The 13,011-nt window shown below is 37.8% G+C and overlaps 1 protein-coding gene across 2 annotated transcripts in view; it reads right to left on the bottom strand.

Annotated features, from left to right (window-relative positions):
- Positions 1-13,011, bottom strand: part of LOC117994138 (phosphate carrier protein, mitochondrial-like) — a 263,608-nt gene that overhangs the window by 24,734 nt on the left and 225,863 nt on the right. Inside the window, exons 1-3 of one of the 2 annotated variants that reach the window (XM_034982023.2) lie at positions 11,707-11,841; positions 9,266-9,368; positions 7,387-7,477 (exon numbers count right to left, since the gene is read on the bottom strand). In XM_034982023.2, coding sequence (XP_034837914.1) covers positions 7,387-7,477; positions 9,266-9,364 — 190 coding nt within the window. In that variant the 5' untranslated portion in view covers positions 9,365-9,368; positions 11,707-11,841. Of the gene's footprint in view, positions 1-7,386; positions 7,478-9,265; positions 9,369-11,706; positions 11,842-13,011 lie in introns of those variants that run through there. The other variant, XM_069507792.1, reaches the window with a different exon arrangement.

Genomic DNA, 13,011 nt, shown 5'->3' with positions numbered 1-13,011 from the left:
GAGGTACCTACTTATATAAAAAATAAATCTCAACTTTCCACTGATTTATCATGATCATTATTAAAATTACTTAAAATCAAACTTATTTTTAGGCTGAGATCTAAGGAGTGCAATTTGACTTTTTTATTTACTTAAGAGCTAAAACAAGACAAAATGTCACTTGTCAGAGACTTAAAAGTGTGTCTTAAACTTGAGAGACACTTAATATTACATTTTTTTCTTTCTAAATTGCAATAATGTATTAAAATCAAACTTATTTTAGACAGATCTAAGGAGTGCAATTTGACTTTGCTTTACTTAGAGCTAAAACAAGACAAAATGTCACTTGTCAGAAACTTAAAAGTGTGTCTTAAACTTGAGAGACACTTAATATTACATTTTTTTCTTTCTAAATTGCAATAATGTATTAAAATCAAACTTATTTTAGACAGATCTAAGGAGTGCAATTTGACTTTGCTTTACTTAGAGCTAAAACAAGACAAAATGTCACTTGTCAGAGACTTAAAAATGTGTCTTGAACTTGAGAGACACTTAATATTACACTTTTTTCTTTCTAAATAAAAATAATGTGTTAAACTTAGGAATGTAACTTGACTTGGTTTACTTAGAGCTAAAACGAGACCAGATATTGGACTTAATTGTCTCTTAAAAACTAAATTAATATCAAACACAATAAAATCAAGTTAGATAGGTAACACACAATAAAATTTACTGATTTTCCATTTCTAACCTCGGACTGCTTTCTTTTGAGGCACTTCTTTAACATAAAACAAAAAATAAACAATAATTTTCTCTGTTAAATTATTACTAACATAATTCCCAATTAAAAACATAACTACTTCGTTTTTAAATGGCATTTAAAAGTTACCATGATTATTATAATAGTTATCTAAGTAATGATTAATTATTAGTCTTAAAATCAATATTCTAAAAACCGTGCAGTCAAGTATCCCCTTTGTTCTTGTTTGAATAGTCTGAGCCATTGTTCTCCAACAGCGCCCCCCTGTCAATGTCATTCAAGTGCCAAGATAGCCTTGTTGTACTGTATATTCAGTACTCAATTCATTTTCTAAGCTCAGGGTGCTCCCTTTTGCGACTCTTTTTTTCATGTGCATTGTTTGTATCCATCATGATTTGTTCATCTAGGATCTGCAACTCCTTAACTTTCAGCCGGTACCACCTTTTGGAGATTTTTTCATCATTAATCAATGATAGCACTTCATTAGCTAATCTTATAACAGACTCTTTGTTTTGGATCAGCCTTTCTTTCACTGTAGAGTTACTATTTTGTTGCATTGTCTCTGTAGGCAATTGCATCTGTCTTTCTTCCACTTTATCTGTGACTGAGGTACGGGTTTGTTTTGCAGATGTAGTGAATTCATTATTGTCCAATGGCACTGATTCCTCCGGTTGTAGCTGTGTTCCATACTCATTTTCTTCCAATCTGCCAGGGTCGGAAATGTTACACACTTCGTTGACAACTCGCTTAGTTCGCTTAGGTCGCTTGCATTGGGTATATTTATCATATTTTACTATATTGTCTGTTGTAGCAGTTACAGGTTCTTCAGCTAACAAGGTGAGTCTGGTTCCCTCTGGCTCGTCCAATTGTGTCTGTCTTTCTCTTATTATGTTCTCTGTCAATAAAGTTAGCAGTTCACTTGTTGACATGTTACTTGGTTCGTAGCCCTGGGTGTCAGCTAGCGCCACTGGTTCCTCCAAATGTGGCAGTCTTTCTTTCGCAGTCATTGAAGTCTGTGGTTCACTCACTGACATGGTACGAGGTATATGCACATCAGTGTTGAAGACTTCTACAAATTGTGGTAGTCTTTCTTTCACAGTTTGTGGTTCATCTGTTGACATGGTATGTTGTGTTTGAATCTGGGCATCAGTAAATACCACTGGCTTCTCCAATTGTGTTGGTCTTTCTCTTACTATATTCTCGGGGAGTAAAGTTAGCAGTTCACTTCTTGACATGTTACTTGGTTCGTAGCCCTGGGTGTTCACTGCCTCCAATTGTGCCAGTCTTTCTTTCGCAGTCATCGAAGTCTGTGATCCACTCATTGACATGGTACGAGGTATATGCACCTCATTGTTGAAAAAGTCCACAGGTTCTACAAATATTTCCTTGCCAGTCATCACAGTTTGTGGTTTATCCGTTGACATGGTACAAACCTGGTGGTTAGTAAATACCACTGGCTTCTCCAATTGTGTTGGTCGTCCTTTCACAGTAGTTGAAGCCTCTAGTTCACTCTCCGAGACGGTACCTGGAATGTGCCCCTGATTGTTGACAAGTACGACTGATTCCTGCAATTGTGGTAGACTTCCTTTTGCAGTTTGTAGTTCACCTGTTGACATGGTACTCGGTATGTGGATTTGAGAGCTGGTACGTACCACTGACTCCTCTGATTGTGCCAGTTTTTGTTTTACAGTCCGTAGTTCACTCGCTAAGATGGTACGTGGTACCTTGCCCTGGGTGTCAGTAAGTAGCACTGGTTCATCTGACTGTAGCTGTATTTCTGCTACAGTTAAAGACTCTGGTTCACAAGCTGACTTCGTACCTGGTATATGGACCTGGATATTGAGAAGTACCACTGGCTCCTTCGTTACTGACTGTCTTGTAGGTGCAGTCATCAACATCTGTTCACTAGCTGGTGTAGGGACCTGAGTATTGATAAGTAACACTGGCTTGTCCGATATCGGCCGTCTCTTTGATATGAAATCTGGTCGGTCACACACTGGCACAGTACATGATCCACGTTCATAAACGTCATACTCCTGATTGATCTCAGCACGCCTGAAAGCCAGTCTCTCATCAACACGCAACATTTCGAGTTCGAGTTCATCCTTCTTTTTCTCAAGCTCTTGGGCCTGACGCCGTAGCTTCTTACGTTCGGAGTCGGCTTCAAATCTTGCCTCTCGTATGCATTGCTCCTTAGTGCCATGCGTAGGAATGGTTTCTTCCTGGTCGCGGCTACTTATGGTACCCATTCTTGTGACAAAACTTTTGTTTTCGTAGTTAGTTTCTTACACTTTTTTTCGCTTGAAACTTAACACTGTGTGCGAGCCGAGCGGTACTTTAACGGTCCCGTAATTTAATTTAACCATGTAAAACAAAACAAAAACGAATCTTAAAACTTTCAAACTTACTTTCAAACGTATTTTTCAATAATTTAATATTTGACAATTATTCACCGACTGTTGATGATTTGACATTGTCATTTTTTAAAAGCGCGCGAGAACCAATGACAGTTCGCATCATAGATTCAAAATAGTAGCGGAGCTAACATAAGGCTTCATTCATACGAACAACTTTTCGAACTGTCTAGTGAAAAAACGCGGCAAATTTAAAATGCATATATTTAAACGAGTGAAATTAAATTCAAATTATACGTTTCAATAAAATAATATTATAGTATCGAAGAATATTATTACCGCAGGTCCCAAAAGGTATGTTTTGTAACACTTTATCCGGTTATATGCAGTTATTTACTTTAGTATCACTTTCGCCCACAGTCTAGTACTTTTTAGGGTTCCGTACCTCAAAAGGAAAAACGGAACCCTTATAGGATCACTTTGTTGTCTGTCTGTCAAGAAACCTACAAGGTATTTCCCGTTGACCTAGAACCATGAAATTTGGCAGGTAGGTAGGTCTTATAGCCGACATTTGGGGAAAAATCTGAAAACCGTGAATTTAGGGTTAGATCACACAAAAAAAAATTGTGGTCATGAACTAATAATTAGTATTTTTAACTTGCGAAGTGAGTGACTAAATCAAGTGGGGTATCATATGAAAGGGCTTTACCTGTGCATTCTAAAACAGATTTTTATTTATTTTTATGTATCATAGTTTTTGAATTATCGTGCAAAATGTCGAAAAAATACGACGTAGTACGGAACCCTCAGTGTGCGAGCCTGACTCGCACTTGGCCGGTTTTGTTTATACATAATAGTTTGTGATTTATCGTGCAAAAAAAATGTCGAAAAATACGACTGTAGTACGGAATCCTCGGTGCGCGAGTCTGACTTGGACTTGGCCGGTTTTTTCTCTACACGTTAAAATTGTGTATAATTTAAGAGTATTTATGTATTTTAAAGTTTTGTTTTCAACTTGTTCGCTTCTAAAGTAGATTTCGAAGGTCGTATATTAACGAATCACGATGAATGACATGAGTCTGGCCTTCTGCCAACGTTTTAGCACTTTACCAATTATTATTGTACTAGCTGATCCCCGCGGCTTCGCCCGCGTAGATTTAGGTTTTTAAAGATCCCGTATAGCCTATGTCACTCAGGAATAATGTAGCTTTCTACTGGTGAAAGAATTTTTAAAATCGGTTCAGTAGTTCTAAAGATTACCCCCTACAAACAAACTTAACGACATTACCTCTCAAACGTCCAATTTTAATCATTCAAAGACCAAATATTATCTCCATAAACTGTTCTTAGTGATGAAATCATTTATTTTGATAAGGATTAATAGCATGAGTAAAATAAACGCGTTTAAATGTAGTCCAAAAAAAATTCAAGATTTTTAAATAAAAAAATGGTTGCTGTGCCTCACTCGACATAGATGGGTATAGTGTGTCGCGGACTTTTTTGTAGATATTTATAAGATCTACAATTAATTAGAACATTTTATGGTTCTATCTTTTATAGTTTAGGCAGCGTACGCAAAATAAGTAACTTTTCTGGTTGATTTTTTACACCTTGTGTCCGAAAAACCCAAATATCTTACGGAACCCTATTTTTTTCCAAAATAAAATATAGCCTATGTTACTCGTGGATAATGTAGCTTTCGAATGGTGAAAGAATTTTTAAAATCGGTCCAGTAGTTTTTGAGCCTATTCAGTACAAACAAACAAACAAAGTTTTCCTCTTTATAATATTATTATTATATTTAAATAAAAAAATGGTTGCTGTGCCTCACTCGACATAGATGGGTATAGTGTGTCGCGGACTTTTTTGTAGATATTTATAAGATCTACAATTAATTAGAACATTTTATGGTTCTATCTTTTATAGTTTAGGCAGCGTACGCAAAATAAGTAACTTTTCTGGTTGATTTTTTACACCTTGTGTCCGAAAAACCCAAATATCTTACGGAACCCTATTTTTTTCCAAAATAAAATATAGCCTATGTTACTCGTGGATAATGTAGCTTTCGAATGGTGAAAGAATTTTTAAAATCGGTCCAGTAGTTTTTGAGCCTATTCAGTACAACCAAACAAACAAACAAACAAACAAACAAACAAACAAACAAACAAACAAACAAACAAAGTTTTCCTCTTTATAATATTAGTGTAGATAACCAAAACTACCACTATCTTAGCACTAACATTACTAACATAACTATAAGGAAATATTGTTTTTAACACACTAACTCTAGTAAATATATAGTTGTAAATTTAAATTTAAATATGGACTTATGGTCTGAAGAAAAAGATTATTTATTTATTTAATTAGCATGGAATTAAGATGTAGTACAACGTAAGTACAGTACGCGGCAGAGAGTAATGTACATCGACCTTTAGAAGGAGACTAGCCTATGCTCGCGACTTTACACGAGATGGACAAAAATTGTATGGAGGTGTGCCCCAGAATGTACAGAGATGATATTATGTGCCATTTATTAGTAAAAATCTTCTATTTTAAGAAAAAAAAATTCGCATGTTGTTTTGCAGTCGTAGCATTAAGTTTGTAATAGGCATAGTTCAGCCTGGGGGAAATTTTGTCCATCTCGTTTCAAACCCCTATTTCACTGCTTTAGGGGTTGAATTTTCAAAAATCTTTTCTTAGCGGATGCCTACGTCATAACAGCTATCTGCATACCAAGTTTCAGCTCGTTTCGTCCAGTAGTTTGAGCTGTGCGTTGATAGATCAGTCAGTCAGTCACCTTTTCCTTTTATATAATATTTAGAAGATAGCATAATATTTGTAGAGCATAGTCTAGAGACCGACAAGACGTCATATAGCTGAAATGTCATAACCTAAAGACCGATGTACATTACTTTCTGCCGAGTAGGTACTGTACAGCGATATAAGACAAAAAATAAGTCATATCGGTAAGATAATGCAATCTGACCTTGCCCGTGATTGAAGACACGAAATTCGGTCAAGTGCGAACCGAAAAATAAGTTGACAATGACACATTGGCAATAGGTACCTACCTGTTACCAACTTTACTTTTTTCTGATTCTTATTACTCCACACTCCTTACATAATCCTAATCCATACTAATATTATAAATGCGAAAGTGTGTCTGTCTGTCTGTCTGCTAGCTTTTCACGGCCCAACAGTTCAACCGATTTTGATGAAATTTGGTACAGAGTTAGCTTACATCCCGGGGAATTAAAGAGTTCTCACGGGATTTTTAAAAACCTAAATCCACGCGGACGAAGTCGCGGGCATCATCTAGTCTATACTAATATTATAAAGAGGTAATGTCGTTACGTTTGTTTGTAGGGGGTAATCTCTGGAACTCCTGAACCGATTTTAAAAATTCTTTCACCAGTAGAAAGCTACATTATCTCTGAGTGACATAGGCTATACGGGATCTTTAAAGTATGCTCCTGAAAAAAGCATATTACACAATTGAAGATAATCTACATAAATGATAAAAGAGCGTGGATTTGACCTGCAGCTCGTTCCAGCAACGTGCGGGATTGCAAATACTTTTTTATACATGGCATAATCATCATCATCATGATCAACCCATCGAAGGGCTCACTACAAAGCACGGCTCCTCTCAGAATGAGAAGGGTTTTGGCCATAGTCTACCGCGCTAGCCATGTGCGGATTGGTAGACTTCACACACCTTTGAGAACATTATGGAGAACTCTCAGGCATGCAGGTTTCCTCACGATGTTTTTCATCACCGTTAAAGCAAGTGATATTTAATTAATTAAAACGCACATAACTCCGAAAAATTAGAGGTGCGTGCCCGGGATCGAACCCCCGACCTCCGATTAGAAGGCGGACGTCCTAACCACTAGGCTATCACAGCTGCACATGGCATATCATTTTATATATCAAATCTTTGAAAAGAGCAACCTACTCACGCATTCTCACCTTAAGGTACGGAACCCAGAATACCTAAATGCCGATTTTTATCTCTAACTTCAAAAACATAGGACATTCATATAGGCAGCGTTGGATGACCCCCCACTAGGAGGACGGGCGACATCAGACGAGTCGCAGGGAGCCGCTGGATTCAGGAGGCGCAAGACCTTGGCGTGTGGAAGTTCATACATGAGACCTATGTCCAGCAGTGGACGTTTATCGGTTGATGATGATGACGAAGTCGCAAGCATTATCTAGTCTGTACCCTAATCATAAATGCGAAAGTGTGTTTGTGCAGGCATCATCTAGTTTAAAATAATGATCACTTACCGCATGAAAGTATGCCTCCTAATCCGCAGAGTGCGAAATATTTGGGCGATGCGAACTCGCACGACTCCACCACCGCCGACGCGGCCATGCCCTGCAACGTACGAACAAACACGTCAAAAATCGGTCACCAAGAGTTCCGTGCCGTCATACAAGAAATAACACTTTTTTTAGGGTTTCATACCTAATAGTGCATGAGCTAAGCCACGGACGGACAGACATGGCGAAATTATAAGGGTTCCTTGTGTAAGTGCGAGCCAGGCTCGCGCACCGAGGATTCCGTAGTACAGTCGTATTTTTTCGACATTTTGCATGGTAATTCAAAAACTATGATGCATAAAAATAAATAAAAATCTGTTCTAGAATCCACAGGTGAAGCCCTTTCATAAATAATACCCCACTTGATATAAGTAGTTATCTTATTTTGATAATTGAAAATAATAAATAAATAAATAAATAAATGTTTTATTTGCAAAATTGTTACTAATTATTATTAGTTCATGACCACAATTTTATTTTATTTGTATGATGTAACCACAAATTCACGGTTTCAGAATTTTTTAGGGTTCCGTACCTCAAAAGGAAAAAGGAACCCTTATAGGATCACTTCATTGTCTGTCTGTCTGTCTGTCGTGTCTGTCAAGAAACCTAAAGGGTACTTCCCGTTGACCTAGAATCATAAAATTTGGTATGTAGCTAGGTCTTATAGCACAAGTAAGGGAATAAATCCAAAAACCGTGAACAAATGATAATTAGTATTATCAATTTTCAAAGTAAGATAACTATACTAAGTGGGGTATCATATGACAGGGCTTTTCCTGTACATTCTTAAACAGATTTTTATTTATTTTTTATGCATAATAGTTTTTGATTTACCGAGCAAAATGTCGAAACTACATGTCTGTAACACGGAACCCTCGGTGTGCGAGTCTGAATCGCACTTGGTCGGTTTTTTTGGAGATACGGAACTATCGAAGTAGCCCTCAGCTCTCATAATCTGTTGGTCACAGGGCACTCGCGCCGCGAGACGGACGCTACGCTGCGTGCAGTGCACACGCAGTGGCGCTCGCACGCACGCGTCTGCCGCGCGACACACCCCTCCCGTATGAGTTCTCATCATTGGGCCATGATGGAGTTCCCTTTTAAGGGTCCGTAGTACAACAAGGAACCTTTACAAAAGTTCTTAAATCATTATAAATGGGAAAGTGTCTATCTGTCTGTCTGCTCGACAGATTACCTACGAATTGATTATTATTACTACAAAGCGGTTAAGAGATCCGCCTCCTTTTCGGGAGGTCGGGGGTCCGATCCCGGGCACGCACCTCTAACTTTTCGGAGTTATGTGCGTTAAAAAAATATCACTTGCTTTAATCGTGAAGGAAAACATTGTGAGGAAACCTGCATGTCTGAGAGTTCTCTCAAAGGTGTGTAAAGTCTGCCAATCCGCATTGGGCCAACGTGGCAGACTAACCCTAAACACCTAAACCTAAGCTCTTGTCACTCTCAGAGGAGACTCGTGCTCTGTAGTGACCCGGTGATGGGTTGAGCATGATGATTGTTATTATTAAGTAGCTTATTCCCACGACTTCATCCGCGTGGACTACACAAATTTCAAACCCCTATTTCATCTCCTTAGGGGTTGAATTTACAAAAATCATAATAGCTATCTGCATGCCAAATTTCAGCCCGATCCGTCCAGTAGTTTGAGCTGTGCGTTGATAGATCAGTCAGTCACCTTTACCTTTTATAAATTTAGATAAAGATAATGTGTGCCTGCGGGATGCTTGCTACATCAAATCTTGAAGGATGAGGGGTTATTAAGTCAACGTACACTGAACATGGTACCTATGGAAGTAGGAATCAGTTTAGCTTATGATGTTACCTGTGTGTCGCTAGCGGGCAGCGCGGGCTCGCAGTGCGCGTTGGTGAGCGGGCCGCGGAACGGCGAGTTGCGCGCCGCCTCCAAAAGGGACGAGAACATATTTCTGTAACAAATATAATCAGTTTAATAGGGCTAGACCCCCCACTAGGTGGACGGACGACATCAGACGAGTCGCAGGGAGCCGCTGGATCCAGGCAGCGCAAGACCGTGGCATGTGGAAGTCCCTACAGGAGACCTGTGTCCAGTAGTGGACGTCTATTGGTTGATGATGATGATGATGATGATGATGATGAATAGGGCTAGAATCCAGCGCCATCACAGGATTAAAAAAACCGGTCGAGAGCGAGTCCGACTCGCACACTGAGGGTTTGATACTACAGTCGTATTTTTTCGACATTTTGCATGATAATTTAAAAATTATTATGCATAAAAATAAATAAAATCTGTTTTAGAATGTACAGGTAAAGCCCTTTCATTATGATACCATACTTAGTATGTTAATCTTACTTTGAAAATTGAAAATACTAATTATTTTTCATGACCACAATTTAATTTTTTTGCGTGATGTAACCACAAATTCACAGTTTTCAGATTTTCCCCTAATATCTGCTATAAGACCTACCTACCAAATTTCATGATTCTAGGTCAACGGGAAGTACCCTGTAGGTTCCTTGACAGACAGACAGACAACAAAGTGATCCTTATAGGGTTCCATTTTTCCTTTTGAGGTACTGAACCCTAAAAATTACATTATTCAAATCCTAGGTGCTAAGTTATTATGTAATTCAAATTATAGGTGGCTACAGCATGCAGAACGGATAAGTTGTGCGAAAGAACTTAAAACTAACAGCTTATGAAAGAAACAAAAAGGTAAGAAAAAAGAAAAAAAGATTAAGTGTAAGGAAACATAAATTCAAACATAAATAAATAGTTGAACTCAGGTACTGGGTAGTGTGGGGGAGATGGCTGGTTGGAAGTATTTATTTTTATTTATTTACACTTTATTGCACACAACACAAAGTAAACATTGAAAAAACACAATATAGGATCTTAATCTAATAGCTGTAGCATGCAAAGGCGGCCTTATCACCTTAGAAGTATGTTCAAAACCTAGATACACTGCATCAGCAGATGGATTGCATTTCAATTCCAAGAGGACTGCAATTACTGCGGATGCAGTATAAGTAACTGCACTGCAACTGCTGACCTATTGCACGCTCTGCAAGTAGTCAACATGCAGTTGCATGCACGGCACACAAAGTGAACTGCACACAGACTATGCAGTTGGTCAAGAGTTGTGATGCAGTTGTGTCAACTTTACTCAATGCATCTTAACTGCAGTCGGCTTGCAGTCCAAATGCAGCCCGTTGTCTTTAGACAAAACTGTCTATTTTAACTATTCAATCAACCTGTTTGTGTCCACAGCTGGACATAGGCCTTCTCAAGAGTGAGCCACCACACACAACCCTCAGCCTTCCTCATCCACCCGCTACCTTCTTGGTCTTTTAACTATTAGATATTAACAAAAAGAAATAGAAAATGGTGTAAAATACAGTTAGTTGATCAAGTAAAATCCTGAAATATGCGTCTCAAATCTGTAGACCTACACAAATATTAAGTAATTACAGTTTTATAATAGCATACAACCAAAATGGAAACCTACATACCTACCCATAACTAATATATAATAAAGATAAAACATGGATAATCTGTGTAAAACCTGATAAGTAGGTAAGTAAGTACATTTAAAAATTCAACTCATTTCTCCTTTTGTAGGATACTCTACTCAATTAATTTAAGTAATTGAATTACATACCTGTTTTAAATTAATTTAATTATGATAATCTTTATTATCTCTTACTTCTATTCTGAATTTTAAAAATGTGTAAGTTACCTACATTCCAAATTAAAACCTCCACAGCCCAACCTTAAATTGTAAAAGAGGTTATACTTTGACAGAAGGGAGGGTACCTATCTAATCAATAGATCCAATGCAGTTGTTTTAATAATAATCGTTATTATAACTATGAATACTTACATTATTAATTAATTTGATCTACTTATCACATAAAACTCAAGTGGAACTTAAGATTGGAATAGTTTGGGATCCTTGTTTCATAGAATTGATATAGCTAGTTTGATCCAATCAATACTAGTGTCGTGGCTCAATTTTTTTAGCCTACGAGATTGCCTGTCTTGGCTTAGATATAAATAATGATTTAATGGTTGGAACAACTTTTAAATAGTGTAAATATTTCATGTAAATTGAGTATATAGAGCAAGGTCACGTGCAAACATAATTTCATTAACGTTACGTAAGGTAAAATGAGCGAAGTTTTCTTAATTTTATTTCACACTAATAAGTTACTACAGCGCCAGAATAAAAGCGCACTAATATAAGTTTTTAGAAATGGGGTTTTTATGTGTAATCATTTACTTACATGTCTTAAATCCGATGTTTAATCGTACAACACACAGCACCGCGCTCGACACACAGTGCGAAGGAAACACGGCAAACGACAGCAGCGCCGCGTCGCCGTCGGAAATGGAACTGGAATTATATAATCACGTGGAGCGTGGAAACTTTGACAGGAGGCGTAGGGAACCGGAAAAACCATAGATAAAGGAGCGTTGCCCTACTGTCCTATAGTGCGACAAGGCTATCTTGGCGCGTGGCAAAAATCGTAACTAACATTTCCGTCAAGTATCCCCTTTGTTCTTGTTTGAATATTAAAAGCTTTTGTTAGGTTAAATCGTCCAAGGCTTTTGTTCTCCAACAGCGCCCCCCTGTCAATGTCATTCAAGTGCCAAGAGAGCCTTGTCGCACTGTAAAATAGTTAATTGGAAATATGCTCTGCAGTGCGACAAGGCTATCTTGACGCGTGGCGAAAATCGGAACGAACATGGCCTCCAAGTGTCCCCTTTGTACTTCAATAGCGCCCCCCTGTCAATGTCATTGAAGTGCCAAGAGAGCCTTGTCGCACTGTATGCTCTTATACTTTCCTACTTCCTACCTATATTATAGGACTTCCTATTTCAGGTAGGTGGAATAAGCCCTTTTACCAGTGAAAAACCATTGAAAACACGATAAAGTATGTAAGACAATACACGGAATATGGGTAACTTTAGAATAACGAAAACATTCTCATTCTTCGAAAACTTGTACAGTTTTTGGCTGTAATTTTAAAATGCTTGTAGATTTTTCTTGTTTAATAACTGTTTATTATTAACAAGGATATGTATTAGCAAGAAATAAAAAAAATTGATGCTTTACATTGTTCCTTTTTTAAATTTTCAAAGTGGAAAACACCCCTTTAACCAGGAAAAAAATAAAAAAATGAATAAATCGAAAAACATGACGATACACTTTTGCATAAGCACTTTAGGGGTCGTTAGATAGCTAATGTCCTGTACTATAACCCCTTAACGGGATCGTGTCCTATTTTCCTGTAACCCAAGTAAACGACTTGTCTTGTCTCATGCTTAATATGTATTTCCTTATGCACATTGCACAATAAAGTACAATACATATTAATATTATAAATGCGAAAGTGTGTCTGTCTGTCTGTCTGTCTGCTAGCTTTCACGGCCCAACTGTTCAACCGATTTTGATGAAATTTGGTACAGAGATAGCTAGCATCCCGAGGAAGGACATAGACTTTTTATCCCGGAAAATTAAAGGTTTCCCACGGGATTTAAAAAACCTAACTCCACGCGGACGAAGTCGCGGGCATCATCTAGTTTAT

The sequence above is a fragment of the Maniola hyperantus genome, chromosome 26 (genome assembly GCF_902806685.2).
Source record: "Maniola hyperantus chromosome 26, iAphHyp1.2, whole genome shotgun sequence".
Lineage (NCBI taxonomy): Eukaryota > Metazoa > Arthropoda > Insecta > Lepidoptera > Nymphalidae > Maniola > Maniola hyperantus.
Note: the sequence above shows the minus strand (reverse complement) of the source record. Positions and strands in the feature narration are given on the sequence as shown.